Source organism: Oncorhynchus kisutch, linkage group LG5 (genome assembly GCF_002021735.2).
Source record: "Oncorhynchus kisutch isolate 150728-3 linkage group LG5, Okis_V2, whole genome shotgun sequence".
Taxonomy (NCBI): domain Eukaryota; kingdom Metazoa; phylum Chordata; class Actinopteri; order Salmoniformes; family Salmonidae; genus Oncorhynchus; species Oncorhynchus kisutch.
Genome location: NC_034178.2, coordinates 14610314 through 14631633, shown reverse-complemented (window position 1 = coordinate 14631633; position 21320 = coordinate 14610314). Strand labels below are relative to the sequence as shown.

Below are 21320 nucleotides of genomic sequence, written 5' to 3'. Positions count from 1 at the left end.
CTGGGGTCTTTCTCTATACGGTAGATGTCTACCAGAATGATGGCTACTGGGGTATGCAAACAGGAAAACATTAGCGTTAGGGAAACTGTTGCAACCAGCTCTGGTTTTGGTGCGAATTCTCAGTGATGCGTGCAGTTGCACATGTACATTTGACTTGGGTCATATAGATTCCTTGCTGCCCAGATCAATAGGCCAATAGGCGTGTGTATGTGTGCTTGTGTGTTTCTTGTACAAGGTGATCAACGTGGGAAGCACAGCTAGCTTACTTGTGTGTGTTATTTAATTGTCTTTATGTGATTTCAAAGATACTCGACCACAATTAAATCACACCACGGAAATTGCATTTTCTAAGCTGTTTGTCATCTCTGACAGGTTTTTAGGGGGAAAGGGGAAGGGAGCAAGACGTGCACATGTGAAAACGTGCACCAGCCTGTTTGTGATGTAGGAACTAGGGACAAAAATGTCCCAGATACTTCACATCTTCCTCAGGATACAATTAACAAGCGCTCAGTGGCAGGTGGTCGGCTCTTAAATGGCAGATTCATTCGCATCCATTTGAGGCCAGTCGATGCATGGAGGCCCTTTTACTCTCTCTCTCTCCCCCCTAATGTGTGTGTGTGTGTGTGTGTGTGTGTCAACTTTCTCAACTCTGACTGATGACTGTTGTTGACAAGGTGGATTTCTCCACTCCTGTTCCAGGTGAATCTGCTGTTTCTCTCTTCCTTCCTGCCCCCTCATTCTTTGGATGTCATGGCATAATCAGGTTCCACAGTTGCCATGTTTGTGTGTGTGCACTTTTTGAAAATGTGTTGCGCTTGTTGGATTTCACTAAATAATACCTTTTAGAATTTCAATAGCTTTTCCTTGGTTTGCTTCACAAATACCTTTTTTCCCCCCTTTGACTGCTTTTTTGGGTGACCTGAATGTCAATTTCACAACACACTCGACACATCACATTACCCAACACAGGGCTTAGTGAAATACCACATGTCACCATGCTGTCTGTTCGCTGTGTTTTGAGTGGGAGTGCCCTACCGGTCTAGGTGGTGGCTGAGCGATGGATGCCAGGGCACACAGCCCCGAGGCAGACCCTGAGTACAGATCACATCGCTCTGTGCACCCTGGAGAGAGACGGAGAAAGCCACACACAGAGATATGCACAGACGCACGCACATGCAGTTATGCATGCATGCACGCACATGCACACGCACACCCACACCCACAGAGACAACCACCCACACACACCCACAATTAAGATGTAATTGAGATGCTACATAAGAATTTCAAGGCCACATGCACGGAAAAAAACAAACCAGAAAGGAACAATCTAAACGAGAGAGGGAGAGATGCAACACATATTCATGTATTCAGAACTGTGCGTCTCTATAAGCTAGAGCGCAAGCCCCCAAAGAGTCTGCAGTCTAAAAATAAGAGCAGCAGGAGGTGCATGTGGAGAAACAGAGAGAGAAAGCGAGAGAGCGGGAGAGGGAGGGGTGCTCTCCCTTCTCTGTTCTCACATGAACAGCAGGAGCAGGCAGAGGGAGGAAGGGATGAAAGGAGATTGGGAGGGAGGCTCAGAGTAGCAGGTGTGGGGGCATGGAGTTGACAGAGTGATGATTGTCTTCTGCCATGTCCACTTCACCTACCTGCCCTTGGATGGAAAGGCTGGGGGGGGGGGGGGCCTGACTGGAGTGCAAGATGGGTTGAGTTTTTACTTTTGGGAGGTGGAGGTTGTGTGGTTCACTGTGCTTTGTGTCGCATGACATAAAACGTAGTATATCCTCATACCTGGGCAGGTTGTTGGAGGTGGTATGCAGACACTCCAGATTTGAAGCAAGGCTTTGAAAACATGGTTTTACACATCTCTGTGTAGGCTAGGTAAGGGCCTGTGGAATGTCTGCGCTTGTCCCAGCTATATCTATGCACAGCACGCACACACACACTCACGCAGAAACACACGCACTCACGCAGAAACACACGTATAAGGTGCTATATTTCTGTAAATCACAATACAATTTCACATAGTTCACCAGCGCAGTTTTAGAATCGTGCTGACCAAGCAAGCATTAAACCACACCAGTAAACAAATATACAAATAAAATTGTAATATTATAGTATACTATGGAATATTATGGGGAAAACAGATCTGCGGTTATATTACCCTCTGATAGTAAAGAGTGTAGTAAACTGCATTTCAACTGATTAACCTGCTCTCAATTGCTCCACCACTGATAGAGATGCAGCTGGCACACTGACACTGCTGTACATAGGTTAAGCTTAATGCTATTGGGGTAAACGCAATGGCATTGGCCCCAACACAACAGTGGCGTGTATTCATTGATGGCAAGCGAAGCCAGGCTTCCCTCAAAAATGTACCAATTCAAATAAAAAAAACATATATTAATAATTTTTCGTCTCTGTTTTTCATCAATTTCCTTCAATTGAGAGGCTGAATGTATCTCCCCGGAGAAAGCATCCAAGCGAGCAAAACAGCGCCCCTCTGTCTCTCTAAGGTGTAGGCCATCTATCTGATGCTGTCTGGTCCAAACGAGTGTGACATTGTTGCCGCCCGTAGCATTGAATGCAAGGAAAGCCAGCCACCATTTGGCCTCCCTTGATCATTTTTTCAATAAAATCATTGCCAGTCAGCGTTGAGCTAAAGTGAGTGAGCTCAACTGTGAATGTCCTCCTGGCGCAAACAAAAAATACGTGTCAAGGGAAGCCAGTTTGGATTTGGCTTCACACCAATCACATCAAAATAAAACCAAACTTCATTGACAGAAAAAAATGGAATTGTTGCATCTTATTGTGTTGTTCTCTGATGGCTAGCTAGCCAGCTAGCTAAAATGGTCCCTTTCCTAAATTAGCCATGGATGGAGGGATTTGGACTTGTGGTTTACTTAATTCTCCATACTGGACAATGATTATAATGATGATTCTGATCCAACCATTAATTCATACATTGTGCCGCTGGCCTGAGAGGATGGAAGTTCAATCTGTAGCTAAATGTAGTAGGCTAATGTTAACTAGCTGGCTCATCGTTGCCCATGAAAGGAAAACTAAAAGTGTGTAGCATTTCGGCAACATGAAAAAGAGGAGGATGGCATTGTTTTTTCTCTACAAGTAGGGTGAGTCAACATGTTTATTCTACTTACGCACACACACACACACACACAGTACCATGGACAGCCACATCATATTCAGCTTACTTTGATTGGACACATATTTTTTTGGTACCTTTTAATTGTCACTGTATTAGACTAAGCATAGGTTATTTAAGGATGTTGATGTTGAAATGCTGCTGGAATAGTGGAGGCAGCCACTGTTTTCTTAGCGACTTGCGGCAACTCTCCGTGGTTCTAAATCAATAGTTGTTTAGTAGTCTGAAAATTCAGGAAACATTAACTTGATTGACCATGCTGTAGGTCATGAAACTGTTTGTTACATGCAATATGTTTTGTGGACAGATGTTGCTCTCTGGTTTTGTGATGAAACCAAGTTGTGGTTGAATTTATTCTGCCTGTCTGTTTTCTTATTGTCTCCGCCTTAGGCCTACAGTATATATCACAGTGGCAAGGCATATGAACTAACAGGTTATAGAGCAAACAAGGCATTGATCACAACACAGGTTGTAATATTGCTTTCTTCATGCTTGGCTTCCCCAGTGATTTTACCCTCGCACTGCTACTGCAACAACAGTCTGTCTGGGTAGCTTCTCTGTTCAGCGTATCTTCTGACACTGTCCCATATAGGATCTTTGAACATCAAAGGTTCCTTTCCATACCTAGGCAGAGCTGTTTTTAAAACTCTCTCCACTCCGGACATATTTCCTGTGTCTGTGAGATGGCGTTCTCTTGGACATTTTATTCTTTGACATAATAAACCCATGTCACATGGGTATATCATAACACTTGCATATCATATTTTTGTCAGATCTGTGATCCCGAACCCAAGAATATGCTACAAAGGATTTGATCATTGTAATTGTCAGTGTCAGTGCAGACAGAGGATCTGACTGAGAGAATTGACACAGAAATGAAGTCGTCTGGAGTGGCTGTGAGGAATCAATGACATCTGTCGTCTATGTTGTGGAAAGGGACTGACTTAGGTCTCCGGAGAGACCGAGAGAGTGACACATCTCCCATCTGCCCTGCTGTCTCTGTCACTCTGGGTGAACGGAGTAGATAGAGGCAGAGAGAGATTGAGGAAGAGAGTCAGACAGAGAGAGATTAGTGTTGATGTCACAAGTTGTGTGCTATAGCTTGGAAAGTAAACAAATGTGATATTATAAGGCTGTTTGTTTCCAACAATAGGACTGTTTTCCTCAATAATGAATGAATGAATTAATGTAACCTTTATTTAACAAGGTAGGCTAGTTGAGAACAAGTTCTAATTTACAAGTGCGACCTGGCCAAGATAAAGCAAAGCAGTTCGACACATACAACAACACAGAGTTACACATGGAATAAACAAACATACAGTCAATAATACAGTAGAAAAAGTCTATATACAGTGTGTGCAAATGAGGTAGGATAAGGTAGGTAAGGCAATAAATAGGCCATGGTGGCGAAGTAATTACAATATAGCAATTAAACACTGGAATGATAGATGTGCAGAAGATGAATGTGCAGTAGAGATACTGGGGTGCAAAGGAGCAAGATAAATAAATAAATACAGTATGGGGATGAGGTAGTTGGATGGGTTATTTACAGATGGGCTATGTGTAGGTGATGAGGGAGATATGAGAACAAGATTAGGGAGATATGAGTCTCCAGCTTCAGTGATTTTTGCAGTTCATTCCAGTCATTGGCAGCAGAGAACTGGAAGGTAAGGCGGCCAAAGGAAGAATTGGCTTTGGGGAAGACCAGTGAGATATACCTGCTGGAGCGTGTGCTGTGGGTGGGTGCTGCTATGGTGACCAGCGAGCTGAGATAAGGCGGGGCTTTACCTAGCAGTGGGTTTGGGTTTAACTGCCAGTGGGTTTGGCGTGAAATGGAGTGCTCTTACATTTTTTTCCCTCATCGAAAACAAGATGAATTGGTTAAACTAACTCCTCAACCTCATATACCGCTGCCTGAGCCATTGAATTGCTAGCTTTCCGGTGGTGCAGCTGGTTATGGTGTGTCAATAAGGAAGTTACATGTGTTTGTGAAACGGGGTGTTTCTTAATATGCTCCGAGCAAGCAAACTGGACCACGGAACGGCCGGAGTATGAGTCGTAATGAAGGTATTTGAAATGGAACATGGAGGGCAATTCTCAGATGTGTACTTCATTTGTACATATTTCGAAGTATGCATCGACGCAAGCTTTAACTGAAATATTCCCAGTATTGTTGACGTAGTATGACGCAACCACATTAAAAAAAACTACGCAAAATGTCCTGAAGTCAATGGCGGCTGGTTTTGAGTTGAAGTGAGAGAGCTCGGACATTAGAATGAAAAGTTGCCCGCTCACATCGCATGTGACGCCTGACTAACCATAATATGTTAACTTTGGTCTGTTTAACTGCATAGAATAACCTCTGTGCCTAGGCTGACGAAAAATGTGTAGCTAGCTAGCGACCCACACAGAATTTGTATCTAACGCTGGCCATTTACCTTTCATAACAACATTTGTTTTAGGTCGTTTTTTTAACATGTAAAACTAGTTGGCCAGCTAGATTAATACAAATCACATGTAGCTGATAATTATGAGTGTTGCATTTTCTTTATGTACATTTTCATGCATTCTCCAAACTCTCGTCCTCACAAGATTGTACTCAAGAGAATGCCCTTGGAGAAGGAACTCGGAAGCGTGAGAGTGTGGAGCACGGTAGTATGCATATTGAGAAACACCCAGAGGATCAAACTCTGAACATCAGTGTGGGCTCTTGAGGAAGGAAGCGGTACTGTTACTCAAGCAGTGTGACACCGGTTACACCATGATACCTATGGGTAATGTGACAACCCTAAGATGGATGACTTTACTGTGCTGCGTTGGTTTAAGCCCTCCTCTCAAACCCTTTCTCTGAGACACTTGATCTGGCTTGACAAAGTGAGGAGAATTGATCTCTCCTGCCTTCATTGTAAACGACTGGTCACGAACCAGATCTGTCCTGTCACACGGAGACCCTAGCTGTGTCTGAAATGGCACCCTATTACTTATATAGTGACTTATGGGCCCTGTTCAGAAATAGTGCACTATGTAGGGGAAAAGGTGTCATTTCGGGTGTAGTCCTTCTGTTCTAGGTGTGACTGGTGTTCTGTCAGGGTGATGTGCCAGCCTCTGTCACCGTGACGATGAGTGGAGGGTGGGGAGGTTTGACATGTGACATGGACTGGGATGACCCAGAACGATCTGTCTGTCACCCACTGTGTGTCACTGTGTTTAGAAGGATAAATGGGTGGGGGCTTTACACCCCAGGAGGACTGCAGAAAGAGAACACCTGGGTCTTGTTCATTAGGGCACGCAAGCAAAAATCATTTGTATATGAAAAAACGAAAATGATCGTTTCTTATTGGACAAGTCCAGGTAGTCCCTCCCTGTTTCAGTCTATTTTCTTCTGTTTGGTGCATAATGAACATGACCCAGAATAATAAAAGCCTTTTCATTATTGGTCTCTTAAATAACATAGTACTGTAGTGGAAAGGCCACTGTTATTGCATGTGCAGCGTGTTTCTAGCTCCACAGTGCAGTAATACCTAACAATACACAGAGAGAGAGCGAGAGAGCGACTGACTGACTGAGTGACTGAGTGAGTGCGTGTCGGACTTCTCGGCTGCTCCAGTAAGTGCTCACTTCACGGGCTCAGCATGCATTTGTAGTCTACTTGTGTGCCGCTTTAGCCCATTGCTTCAGCTACCGTCACGGAGTTAAATATTTCCACAAAGAAACTGATAAAACACACAGGTGCAAAATCAAGGTGACTTACAAAGATGATGTAGTGACCACGACTAAAGAATCATTGTGGAATCTGAAAAGACGCATTTCCCGAAAGCATGATGGTGTATTTACTACATGCACATGCTAACAGAAAGGAACGAGGTGGGAAGCTAACTAAGTGTGTCATTGAGGCAAAGTATGTATAAAAAAAATTCGGATCTCTTTAAGTTGATTTATTTAGGACCAATAGGCCTGGCATATTACCACTTTCAAGGAGCTTTCTGTTTTGATTGGGTTATTTTGCCTAAAATCTTTTAGGCCTACCTATCGAAAAATGTTAAAAACAACTTTGTGAGGCATTGGAATACCTTCCTGGTCTTTGTGGTTCAATCTGTGTTTGAAATTCACTGCTCGACTGAGGGACCATTACAGATAATTGTATGTGTGGGGTACAGAGATGAGGTAGTCATTCAAAAATCATGTTAAACACTATTATTATTGCACACAGAATGAGTCCATGCAACTTATTATGTGACTTGTTAAGCAAATGTTTACCCCTGAACTTATCTAGGCTTGTCATATAAAAGGGCTTGAGTACTTATTGTCCCAAGATATGCTGCTTACGCCAAATCCTGACTCTGCTATCAGCATGACGCAACAGGAACTGGTATTCGTCAGACAAGGCAATGTTTTTCCACTCCTTAATTGTCCAGTGTTGGTCATCGCGTGCCCACTGGAGTGGCTTCTTCTTGTTTTTAGCTGATAGGAGTGGAACCCGGTGTGGTCGCCTGCTGCAATTAACCCGTCTTTGACAAGGATCGACGATTTGTACATTCCGAGATGCCATTCTGCACACCACTGTTGTACCGACTGCGCCATTATTTGTCTGTTTGTGGCCTGCCTGTTAGATTGCACAATTCTTGCCTTTCTACTTCGACCTCTCTCATCAACGAGCTGACAGGACTGGCACTGACTGCATGTTTTTTGTTTGTCGCACCATTCTCGTGAAACCCTAGACACTGTCATGCGCGAAAAAGCCCAGGAGGGCGGCTGTTTCTGAGATACAGGAGCCGGCGCGACTGGCACCGACGAGCACCGACGCTCATTAGTCGCTTAAGGTCACTCGTTTCGCTCATTCTAACCTTTAATCAAACAGTAATGGAATGCCTTTTTAAAATGTTTATAGCAAAGCCATGACCGCGTGAATACAGCACATACACATGAAGTGGGTAATACAATATGTAAACATGATTAATGTGACCACTGTTCAATGACTATGTACATAGGGCCGCGGTCTCTAAGGTGCAGGGTAGAGTACAGGATGCTCCCAATGGTGCATCTGTAGACGTATGTGAGGTCCTTAGGGGCTAAGCACATTTTTCTTCAGCCTCCTGAGGTTGAAGAGGCGCTGTTGCGCCTTCTCCCCCACACTGTCTGTATGGATGGACCATTTCAGGTTGTCGGTGATGTGCACGCCGAGGAACTTGACGTTTTTCCCACCCTCTCCACTGCGTCCCTGTCGATGTGGATGGGGGCGTGCTCCCTCTGCTGTCTCCTGAAGTCCACGGTCAGCTCCTTGGTTTTGTTGACGTTGAGGGACAGATTTATTTCCCTGGCACCACTCCGCCAGGTCCGTCACCTCCTCCCTCTAGGCTGTCTCGTCGTTGTTGGTAATCAGGCCTATCGCTTTTTTCCCCCCCGTCGGCAAACTTGATGGTTGAGTTAGGAGACGTGTTTGACGTGCGAGATTGGAAGATTAGGAGTTGATGATCTAGGATCGTTGGATCGGGTCTCTTTTACTCAAAACAGCCTGAATAGGAAGCCTAGGCAGGCTACAACCCGGATGACAGCCAATTCCCTATATTATTCCCTATATTGCGCCCTATGGGCCCTGGTCAAAAGTAGTGCATAAAAATAGGGAATAGGATGCCATTATTTGGAACCCAAAGCCAGTAGTCATTAGCCTGGGCTGCGTTAGTATGAACATTGCGTAGTCTTCAGTGCTGGGTAATCTCTCTGGGTTGGGGTTGGATGTGTTTTGAATTCCATGATTTCTCATTTCCTGAATATGGTAATCACTCTGGAGTTCAACGCTGGGGTGGGGGGGGGGGGGGGGGGGTTGTAATGTAGCCTCAGGAACAATCTGCGTTACAAACAGCTGTATGTACACATTGGTGGGGTACTCAGTCCTGCTCACTGCTCGGCAATTAGAAGCAGCGGCCCCATTGCTTTCGAGGGCAAACTAGGGATTTTAACGCTGTGAACCTGACAATGGTGTGGATGCTGAGTGATAACACTACGTTATATCTTACTACTACACCTGCTACACCTGCTGAGTAGAACAGTGTTGTAGTTACGGCCTGGGTTTAAATACGTGGAGCATTTAATTGAGCCTGTCTGTTATTTTGGACTGCCGGGTGGGTGGGGTTTGCACTTTTGGGACTGTTCTATTGGCCCCATGGTCCCAGTCCCAGGCAAGTTCAATCAAGCGCAGCTAAAGAAATACTATTTGACTCCAGGGACTACCGGTAGGCTGGTTTCGAGCTAACCGGCTGCCAGTGTTTGGTAAGCAACGGGTATTCTCAAGTCATTCACAACAGTACCACTGATAGAAATGCATTTCATGAATGAATGTTCTTCATGTATAGTAAAACTTGTGTTTCTCTTGTTCCCCCCCCCCCAGCGGTTTCCTTCATGAGACACAGTGCCTCGGCTTTCGGATTCGCTGTAGGTACTTTTTTAAATGTATTTGAATGAATCTACTACTGAGTGCTAAAGGACAGATGTCATTACTAACACATTACAGTCAGTGTGTTTTAGGGGTCAGTTTGAGCAAGGCAAGGCACAGGATCACTGATCTTTTTTTGTGTTTTTTATGTTGAATTTTTTTCCCCTTTTTCTCCCCAATTTCATGGTATCCAATTGTTTTTAGTAGCTACTATCTTGTCTCATCGCTACAACTCCCGTACGGGCTCGGGAGAGACGAAGGTTGAAAGTCATGCGTCCTCCGATACACAACCCAGCCAAGCCGCAGTGCTTCTTAACACAGCGCGCATCCAACCCGGAAGCCAGCCGCACCAATGTGTCGGAGGAAACCCCGTGCACCTGGCAACCTTGGTTAGCGTGCACTGCGCCCGGCCCGCCACAGGAGTCGCTGGTGCGTGATGAGACAAGGATATCCCTACCGGCCAAATCCTCCCTAACCCGGACAATGCTAGGCCAATTGTGCGTCGTCCCACGGGCGCGAACCCAGAGTCTCTGGTGGCACTGTGCCACCCGGGAGGCCCCCAGGATCACTGATCTTGATCACGTGAAGAGTAGTAGCTCTAGCTAGTTATTTGGGATGCAAGGTGATTCGTAGACAAATTATTCTGCGCAGACCAACTGCAATGTAGTCAATCTCAAAAACACACATTGGTTCCACAAGGGCCTGGCCATATCGAGTCCTGCTAACCTTCGGAGTCTAAGCTTGTAATTTAGGCTAGATTGGCATTGACTTTGAGTTATTGGGATGAGGATAACTGAAGGGTACAATCATTTAAGTGAACCCCCCCCATCCCTCATGGGTTTCTGTTGAATAGCTAGTCAGTGTTGTCGTTGATGTTGTTGTTGTTTACCCTCTGTAGTTTGATGCCGCCCTGGACGTGCTGTCCTCCATCATCGTGGTGTGGCGCTATAGTAACGCCGCCGCCGTTCACTCTGCACACAGGGAGTACATGTGAGTAGATGTATCACCTCCATATTTAGCATATTTGTTGTTTTTGATGACCAGCAAAACTATATAAAGCCTAGAAATGATACTGTATTCTAGCATTATGTTGTCTCTTCAGCACACTCTAAGCTCTCTTAAGCATAATCGCTGCAGTCATTACAATGCATTTCATTCTTTGGGACTGTAGTGTGCAGTATTAGAACCCCAGCATTGTCTCTCATCCCCCTTACTCGCATTTTTATGTGTGAAATTGCCAGGCACCATCCGCTGAAGTCTCAGGGGATGCTTTTGTGAATGCAGATCGCCATGGAGACTCTGGTGTATAAGACTATAGCCTGGTTAAACCAGATTGAATGCTGCTTTAATGATGAAACAGTGGTGAGTTTAGCATTCGTTCTGGTTTAACCAGGCTAACCAGCATTACAGCAGCAGATTGACAGCCTCTGGTTTACTGTAGAAGCCTATAGGCTCATGTTAGCCTGGATAAACGAGCTTGAATGCTGCTTTTACCATTGTGAGGGCAGCATTCAATCTGGTTTAACCAGGCTAATATGAGCCTTCAGTTGTACCGGTGAACACCTCTTTGGTCCAGAGTCCTAATTGGAAGGTTTGTGTTACCCAGCAGCTAGTAATTGGCCTCTCCTAGGTGTGTGTTGTGGGGGGTGAATGTTTGTGTGTGTGTGTGTGTATGTGTGATCCCTCAGGGGAGAGGCCTTGTAAGGCACTAGGCCACCGGACAATTAAATTACCAGGTCTGTAGACGAATGAACGAGCAGCATGAATTTTACAGCAAGTTTTTCTTCCACTGTAATTGGGGGAATATTGTTGTATTCGTCAGCTGACATGACACATGGAGCAGGAGAGAAAGGGTAGACGCACACTGGATGACTCTGCGTGTGTGTGCGTGCGTGTGCGCGCGTCCTCAGCCTGGTCAACCACAGTTCTGCCAAGTCCGATCAAGACCTTGCATCTTTGATGTCAAAACTAAATTGACTGTCTTGCGATGTTTGAGGAAAATCAAACTTGCAAATGTGCTTGATGCCAATTGCCTTGAGTCGATGAGTCCCCCCCCCAAAACAGGGACTTTTCTAAGCAGCGGGATTATAGCCCAATGAAGATCAAGTCCGTTGTGAGGGAGAGTCTCTGTTGTTGAGCTTTACACAGCCCCAGGAGGTCTCTCACACACAGAGCTCTGGGTCTCTCTCGGTCTCCCCTGCTGCACCACTGAAATCATTCCTACATGGCTTCTCTCCTCTCGCTCTACTTTGTGTTGCCTAGCTACCTTCCGGTTTGGACCCAGGGGGCTGGGTGCTGCTGTGCGGGAGCCAGCTGTGAGCATCAACACACACACACGCACACAGACCCACACACATGTTTCCATCCATTATGTTTTTGTTAGAACATCATGTATGTTATATCTATAATACACTGTCTACTTTTGACACTTTGTCTTGTTTTTGCCCTTTTCATGGGTTCTTTGTGATAATATGTATGGTGTGTGTATTGCAACTAAGTCTGCGCTAGACTGGTAGATTAAGTAGGGGAGAGAGAGAGCAGACAGACAGCTAACCCGACCATGCCTGACCACCCCAGATGACACAGTTGACCGATTTTTGGGGCTTCTCCCAGCCAGGCTTACCTAATTGGATAAAACTGTCTTTAAAGAAAATCTCTTCTCAAATTGATCCGTGGAGACTGTGTTCAACTCTCTGAATCAGCCACGGAGAAAAGCAAAATGGTTGTTTATTTAACGGATGCTTTTTCTCTTCCACAAAGCTGTGGAAATAATGGAGACGATTTGCAATTGTGTTAAGTGGCGTTAAGCTTATATGATGGGTAGTTGCAGTAGGTCTACTTTGTCATGGAAAGGTGGCCGATGATTTGGGAATGTTTTTAAAATACAATATGATCCCTCACACAAATTATTATCAAAGCACGATATTATTAATCACTACTTTCTCTCACTCTTTTTCCTTCCATTTCCCCTCTGTCTACCTCCCTCCCTCACTCTCCCCGCTCCCTTCCTCTCTCACGCTTCCCCCCTAACGCCCTCCTCCCTCTCACCCCTCTCTCTCTCTCTCTCTCTCTCTCTCTCTACAGAGCCTGCGTGATCCTGGGGGTGGTCTTCATCCTGTCCTCTCTGTGTATCCTGGGAAAGGCAATCCATGACCTGGCTACCAAGCTACTGCCTGAAGTGGTAAAAGATCCCATCTCCTGCCGTTGTACCCTTAAGCAAGGCACTTAACCCTTAACTGCACCTATAACTCTCAATCCAGGGGCACTACACTGCCTATCTATCTATCTTTTGAAAAAAGCTATATGGGAGTCACACGAAAAGCTATTTTTGGTGAACGGAGCCATATGGTCCAGCTCGTTTGAGACACTGCCCTACTCTCCGCTCTGCTCCACATGTCTGGGCATGTGAGCGTTCATTAAGGCCAGCTCCGGGTACTGTAATACCCACATTGGCAGTGCCAGCAGCCTTGGCAAATAGGTTTTACTTCAGCAAAGGGATTCCAATGAACATCTGGTTGGTGCTCTGAAATTGCTTGTCAAAAAACAGAGGAGTGTAACTCGGTTTGGTGACTTGTTTTTTTCTTGTCGCACAGCTTTGCTTGTGTCTTGTTCATGTCATGACAAATGTGTTGGGTGTCATTTGTCAAGGCAGTGGGGGGGGGTCCAGACAGTGTACTGTACATTTCACTGCTGGGGCATCACAAATACACCTACAAATCTTTACAAAGTCTTATTGTGTGGTTGTTGTTGTTGGATGGACACGAGAATGAAGATTCACTGTAATGCAACGTATAGTAAGTCCGTCTAAATCAACAGAAATATGGAGTCTTTTCACTCTTCGAAGTTGTCAACTGGTTGTACTTGGGTTATCTGAAGTCTCTTCAACTAGAGCATTGTGCCATTATGGTGTCCCCAATGCCAAATGATTACCATGTTCCCAACATAGTGCACTATTTTTGACCAGAGCCCTATGGGCCCGGGGTCAAAAGTAGTGCACTTTGTAGGGAATATGGTGCCATTTGGGACACAACTGAGTATAAACTCCGAGAGCTAACATATAGTTTCATTCTCGCATCGCCAGACTGGTCACATCGGGTGTGAATTCCATTTACAAGACTTTCATGTGGGAATGTGTGAAGAGACAACACCTCCAGAATGGAGAGAGGGACAGAGAGAGAGGCCCTATTCTCACTACGAGATATGAAGGAGAGTCTGAGGAGCGGGGTGGCGAACAAGAATTCTACTTATCAATTCACATGACACACTTGCCTTACCTTTTGTTGTGGCTGGCAACGCAACATTCTTGATCCGCACCTCAAATTAAATTGACCGTAAATATCACAGTAGCCACTAGCCGGTAAGCACAAACTATTTAACAATAACAGTAACTTTTCTTCTAAAACATATTCCACTCTTGAATAATGCAACAATTAATCAGCGTGTACAGAGCTGCCCCTTTTCTAATTTTCACAACCATTTTTTTATACTGAATGTAATCTTATCTTCAAACAAAAGCTAGTAGTATATATTGTGAGCCTGAGTGAACAAATAACACAACAATGACATACTTATTTCATAAGCAACGTTATACAACACCCAATGTCCCTGTGTGAAAAAGTAATTGCCCCCATTCACTCAATAACTGGTTGTGCCACCTTCAGCTGCAATGACTCCAACCAAACACTTCCTGTAGTTGTTGATCAGTCTCACGTCGCTGTGGAGGAATGCTTGGCCCACTCTTCCATGCAAAACTGCTTTAACTCAGCGACATTTGTTTTCAAGTATGAACTGCTCGTTTCAAGTCCTGCCACAACATCTAATTTGGGATAATGTTTGGACTTTGAGTAGGCCATTCCAAAACTTCAAATGTGTTGCTTTTTAACCATTTTCATGTAGACTTGTGTGTTGGATCATTGTCTTACTGCATGACCCAGCTGAGCTTCAGCTTCAGCTTGCAGATGGATGGCCTGACATTCTCCTGTACAATTCTCTGACACGGAGCAGAATTCATGATCCATTCTATTTAGGCAAATTGTCCAGGTCCTGAGGCAGCAAAGCATCCCCAAACAATCACACTTCCACCACCATGTTTGACCATTGGTATAAGGTTCTTACTGTTGAATGCAGTGTGGTTTTTGCCAGGTGTAATGAGACTCATGTCGTCCATATTGGGTTTTTGTTGGAAGATCTGATAACATTCAGTATCAAAAATATGCAAAAATAGAGAAAATCACAGAGGGGGCAAATACTTTTGGAAGGCACTGTATGTGCAGACAAAGGGTTTCTTTTCTCGTCTGTAGGCTGCTACACTCATTACATTTGAGCTTCACGACAAAAGCGCAGAGTTGCTATAACCGCATGTCTTCATCAAGTAACGTTAGCCTATCAAAAATGAACGATTAACCCCCCTGTACGAATATAAAAGTACAGTAGGCCTACCTTACAGCATTGCAACAAACCAGGCTCAATTTTTAGCAGTATCATGCAAACCATTACTTGTGGTAATTGCGACTGAAAACGGTGGCATAATTTTATTCACTGCCACAAGGTGTTATATATGGAAGCTCATACCCGCCACCCAAACAATGAAATAAGAAGCCTCATGATTTGTCAACGTGCGCAATTAAGTCTTCTGCTTCACTCTGATCAACTGTAGCCTACTGATAACAACCACAGCTGAAACTAGCCTAGAGAAGCCTATGCGCTCTGATCCAATCTGTGCCAGGCGAAACGTAACGTCATTTTTAAAAAATAGTTTAAGCTATGTAGATATGACTGGAATGAATCAATCAACACAATAGTGATGACATACTGTCTGAGTATATTTTTAATTACAAATACAAAGGCCTACACTATGTAACCCTGCATACAGCGAGCTTGAACCTGTTAGTTTTATTGTCCAATCGCAGTTGTTGCCTCTTTGTCTGTGTAAAGGGCTTTAATGTTTTCTTACACCCTCGGGACAGTAGTTTTTTCAGGAGTAAAAAAAAATACTATATGCCCTGATTAGAAAACGTATCTGGTCCCATCAAAGCCGATTTATTATTTTGTCATGCGCTACAACTAGGGTCGGATTTGGTTAGATTAGCCTACTGTACTTACTACCAGATCAGGAAAAACGATTTCCTCCCCACCACTCTGGGACCTGTGGTGCCATCTCTGAAATCACCACACAAGGTTACAAATGATCTACATTTGACATGGTTTTTTGGAGGTGGGGATGGGCATCCATGGTTTTACGTGGCTCAGTACCTCCGGAGGTAACGGTCGAGACGTAGCAAGTACGCACGTTTACATTTGAGCAATATATGTAGCCGACAGTATTTCTACGAAAAGTGTAGTACGTGTGAAGAGGCTCAGAGTGGGAGAGAAACACACAGAAAGAGAGGGAGGGAGAAAGCGAGAGAGAGGGAGACAGTCAGGCAGACAGAGTGTGAGAGAGAAAGAGAAACAAAGAGAGAGAGATTTGTGAAGAGAAAACAAGTGTTTATCTGGCTGCTGTCGGTGCACGAGAGGGAGAGATGAAAAAAGAAGCGAGAGAGGGGAGAGAGAGAAAACAGAGCGATAGAAAACACAGAGAGAGAGAAACAGAGATATCTGTGAAGTGAAACATGATGTTGTGGTGTCTCTCTTCCTGGTGGATAATTACAGGAGGAATGTGGCAGAGCTCAGGTGTGAAAAGAGAACTACTAGAATAGCTAACTGCATTACTCTGTTGCCAGGCAATAAGTCGAAGCTAAGAGCCCGTTTTTAATCATAGAAAGCAAACAAGGTAGCCTAAGGGCATTGATGTCATAAGCACTTCTGGTGTTTTGGGTTTTTCATCATTGGTTAATTGGACAAATCACGATTTTGAAGGTGTTAGCTGCTTTTGAATTTCGGGAGGGGATATTTGTCCCGTAATTTGCAAAGAGAGAGGGTGGAGCTCCTCGTTCTAGCATCTCTTGATCCCATCTCTTAACCGCTACCTATGATTTGGCTCGAGGGAATGAGGCCAATTATTGGAGGCACACCTAACGTGCAACACATTTAACACTAGGACCGCTGGCCTTTTAGCATATACGTACCCGCTAGAGACCAAAGCCGGGCGAGCCCGACAGCATATGTATCAGATGCATATCAACCTGCAAGGTGCTTAAACCTGCTTGATAAATAAATGCTTGACGAATAGTGCATAAACTATTGTAAAGGATTCATTGCAGTAAGAAATATTAATGGAAATATATCAATTAAAACAAATAACAACAATAGTTATTTGTTTAGATAGAGTCAAGGATATGTTTAAAAAAATAATACTAATTCTACAAAGACGTAGAGAAAATGTAGGCCTATATCCTATTTTCGTTTCTCTAACAATAAAAACATTACAGTGTAGTCAATTTGATCAGCTGTTTTGTAGATTCGATTAGTAATAGAGTTATAGAAATTAATAAAGTCAAGTAGAAACGAAAAAGATGATGATAATAATAATATAACCAGCCATTTCCTGCGTTCCTGAACAAAAGCACCAGTGCACGAACAATTGTAACGGATGAACTGCATAAAGAAATATTAGTGGAAATATATTCGTGACAATATATATATATATATAAAAACAGTGGATTGTATCAGACACACTGTTGTGCCCTTGGCGGCCTGCCTGGCAGCTGTATCTTCTTCTTTTGCCGTTGATGTGGCTCTCACGAAGCTCACATGCCAGATCCAGTGGGAATGCAAGGTGGTGAGGATGCAAACTGTTGCTTTTACCACTCTCCATCACTCACTGATGTGGAGTACAGCTCCGCTGGTATGTTGTTTTGCGCAGAGGGGCGGCAGCTCCCGCCTTGTTGGGTCACTGGCTAGTCTTCTTTGCGATCAACTTGTCCGCCAGGGAAATTGATGTGAAGAAGCTGTCCCACGGTCACATTTCTGCCTTAGCTCGTGTAAGGCTCTTACGAGTCTCTAAACCACAGTCTCAAACAGTTGCTCACCCGCTGGCCTGGTTTCATCTTTCCCCTGATATGGAAAGCCATTGAGCAAGTACTTGGTTTCGACATCGGCAGCAAACCTAAACTTAACTGAAGTCACATGCACCCATTATCAGTTTCTGTCTGGTTTCTTTCGCCCATTACCCCATTGACGACAGAATAACATAATTTACGTTGACTATGTTACTAGTTTTGTTTAGCAGCCAGAGCAATGCTGCCACGTGACTAGTCATGTACATCACGGATATTCTTGGTAAAAGTTACATTTGGAAAAAGAGCTGCACCTGTTAAATCGTTAGAGTTATTTGACGAAGGTGAGTGTCATAGAAACTGCAGAACTGCTATTCAGATACTATATAGAAATCTGCCTGCCTGCCCTTGAAGCAGGGCAGTGTAAACAGAATTGTTTTGTTGAGCCAACACTCCTACGGTATAAATGGTAATAGCAGAGCAATGTTTTTGAAACAGCTGAAGTGTATAGTCATTTTACAAATATTTGTAGGGTATGAAAAAGTTTTTAAAAATCAGTAACACTGGACACCCAGTGCCACGTTATGACACTGTCATAACCATGCCATAATATGTCTTAACAGCTGACATAACTTGACATAACCCGTTATAATAGGGTGAAAACACTGTCATTACACATATATTTACACCTGTTGTGGCATATCTTGTGTTATTTTATGGCTGGTTATGACACCTACATACTGTAAGAGTGTCAAAACCCACATTTATTCAAATGAGTTTTTTCCCTGCCAAGAAGTTTTCATTTCGATTGAAAGTTTTTCTTAAATTCTTTGATGAAAACATTAAAGCCCTTTACACAGACAACAACTGCAATTGGACAATAAAACTAGCAGGGTCGAGCTCGCTGTATGCAGGGTTACATAGTGTAGGCCTTTGTATTTGTAATTAAAAAGATACTCAGACAGTATGTCACCACTATTGTTTTGATTGATTCATTCCAGTCAATCATTTTTTATTAAAAGGCCTAGTTAGCCGAGCCACCCAAAGTTCGAATATAAACCAAAGTTGATCACATTCACATTTTCCCAGAACCCAAATAAATGGGCCTAATTTAGGCTATAAAAACATGACGTTATGTTTCCCCAAGGCCAGGTCCAGATGGGATCAGAGCACATAGGCTCCTCTAGGCTAGCTGTAGCTGTGGTTATTATCAGTGGACTACAGTCAGACTGAAGCACAGACATTGTGCACGTTGACAAATCAAGAGGCATTTTATTTTATTCCATTTTTTTGGTTGCTGGTATGGGCTTCCATAGAAAACGGCTCGTTGTAGTGAATTCACTTAAACCCATGTTTTCAGTTGCAATTTGCTTTTACACATGTCATGAGTTGCATAATATTAAGCCTGGTTCGTTATAATGTTGAAAGGTAGGCCCTACTGTGCTTTGAAATTCGTATGAGAGGGTTAATCGTTCATTTTTGATATGCTATCGTTACTTGATGAAGACATGCTATTAGCAACTCTGTGCTTTTGTCTTGAAGTTAAATGTAATGTACAGTAGCCTACAGATGAGAAAATAAACATTTTAATTGGCTGCACATGTTTATGAATTGAAGAGTGTAATATAGTTTGTTTGCATTATTCAACAGTGTAGCTAATGTTTTAGGAAAAATGTCTGTCATTGTTGATTAGTTTGTGGTTACTGGCTAGTGGCTACTTTGATATTTACGGTCAATTTGAAGGTAAGGAAAGTATGTAATGTAGAATTCTGGTTCGCCACTCCACTCCTCAGACTCTCCTTCATATCTCGTAGTGAGAATAGGGCCGAAACAGGTATATTAAAATTCAGTTTAAGAGGAGACACACCTTCTGCATTGGCTGGATAGATTTCAGGAAGTTTTCAGGAGAAGGGTAGAAAATCAGGATGCAGCCTATAAGATGTGAATTCGATTCCTCACAGTAAAACCTGGACTGTCAACTGTAAATGTCAGGCACTGTGTTTGAATGTTGAGTGTGTCTCTCTGTCTGCATTCCAAACAACCCCCTATTCCCTACTACATAGTGCACTACTTTTGACCAGAGCCATATGGACCCTGGTCAAAAGAAGTACACTATATGTGGAAAGGGTGCCATTTGTGACGCAGCCTGTGAATTAGAGAGAGTGACTCACCCTCCTCCATACAGCCCTGATCTCTGCTTAGCCATCTCCCATCTCATCTCCTCAGAGGGCTTTTAAATGCCACGTGCCGGTGCTTCGTTCAACCCAAGCACCGCAGTGCTAAGAATTTTCAATATTAAAAGGAGTGTCAGAAGAAGTCATTGGGGGAGCAGGTCTTTCCTAGCCTGATTCCAGGTCTCTTTGTGCTGTATAGCTAGCTTCTACGGCCATAGAAGATCAAATAGATCTGGGACCAGGCTAGACTTCCCATAAAAGAGATTTGAAATGGTGCGCACTGTGCAGCATAGTAGGATTGGGCTCAATTCAGTTCTCAATTCTGTAAATTCAGGAAGTGAAATGATTCAATTCATGATTTAAAAAATCCCCATAGAAAACAATGGCATTTTTATGTATATCTCATGTAAACAATTCACGTTATAGACCTTGTATACTATACTTATAGCTAACTACGTATATTCACTCAGGGGCGCAACAATGGTTTTAGAAGTGGAGGGGCGGACAAACACAAATCATTTCTAATCTAAAGCTAATTTCCTGCATATTACAGTGTCAGTGTGAGAACAAAAAGTTGAAATGAATTAGCTAGGGAAACTGACAGATGGCTATACAGAATCACATTGCGGTGAAAAAAAACATCTGAATATCAGTCTTTAATTGCTTGGCCGCTGGTTTTTATCTTGATTGATTCAGATCCAGTGTGAGTGAGACAAAAAAAATAGCTAGTGTGCTAGCTAGCTTGCTAGCTAGCTAACCATTGGCTAGCTCTCTGCCACAGAAAAAGCTCAACACACATACACTGACAGCACCTCCCATGGTCCTAAAGCCAGCCTTTCAGTTCGCTTTCACACAGCCTGCCCGACTGCTCTGAGTCATCTGCATAGTCCTAAAGAACACTGGTCCTTCTTCTTTTATCACGGAATTTTAGAACGTGGGGGGGGGGGGGGGGGGTCATGACATTCCCCGTCCATAGTGGATGTTGTGCCCCTGCACTAACATCTCAGTAATATATAACAAACTGTTTTTTTCATTCTAAACTCAACAATGACAATGAATATACCATGTGTTTACTGGGCATACAGGTTTCACTGTCCTTCTACGTAATTGCAGTCTATCTCTGGCTGTTCTCTGTTACCTGTTTAAAACGCTTTGAGTCCCATATCCCGCCGGCAGGTTTTAGGGCTTCTAACCCCTTGTAAACATAGTGTGTTTGAGCTACCGACTGCTGGGTTGTTGCATTTGATTGGTCTATTTCTTCTGCATCATGATACCAACCTTCATTCAGTGTGTGATTGACAAGGGCTGAGCTAGAATGGAGGCTGAGCTAACAAGGGCTGAGCTAGAATCCTGAAAATGGTTCTTCTAACAAAAAAGTCTGGTTTGACCTACAGACTATTATGACCCATATATGAAAACTCACGAACATGCACATGTAATCTGCTTTGCTCTGGCGCTCACAGGCCACACGAGTCGTTAGAAGGTAAGGGGTTCTTCTACATAGAAGATCATAGGAAATCCCAGGACAAAGTGGTATAATACTGTAATAAGCTTACATTGTTGCGGTCACAAACTCCACACAGTTGTCACTGACTAGTTTGATATTCATTTCCCACTGA

The 21320-nt window shown here is 43.7% G+C and overlaps 1 protein-coding gene across 2 annotated transcripts in view; it reads left to right on the top strand.

Annotated features, from left to right (window-relative positions):
* LOC109890694 (transmembrane protein 163) overlaps nucleotides 1-21320 on the top strand; it is a 47547-nt gene that overhangs the window by 8337 nt on the left and 17890 nt on the right. For both annotated transcript variants that reach the window (XM_020482681.2, XM_031824553.1), the window contains exons 3-5: nucleotides 9546-9589; nucleotides 10489-10580; nucleotides 12675-12771. In XM_020482681.2, coding sequence (XP_020338270.1) covers nucleotides 9546-9589; nucleotides 10489-10580; nucleotides 12675-12771 — 233 coding nt within the window. The remainder of the gene's footprint in view (nucleotides 1-9545; nucleotides 9590-10488; nucleotides 10581-12674; nucleotides 12772-21320) is intronic.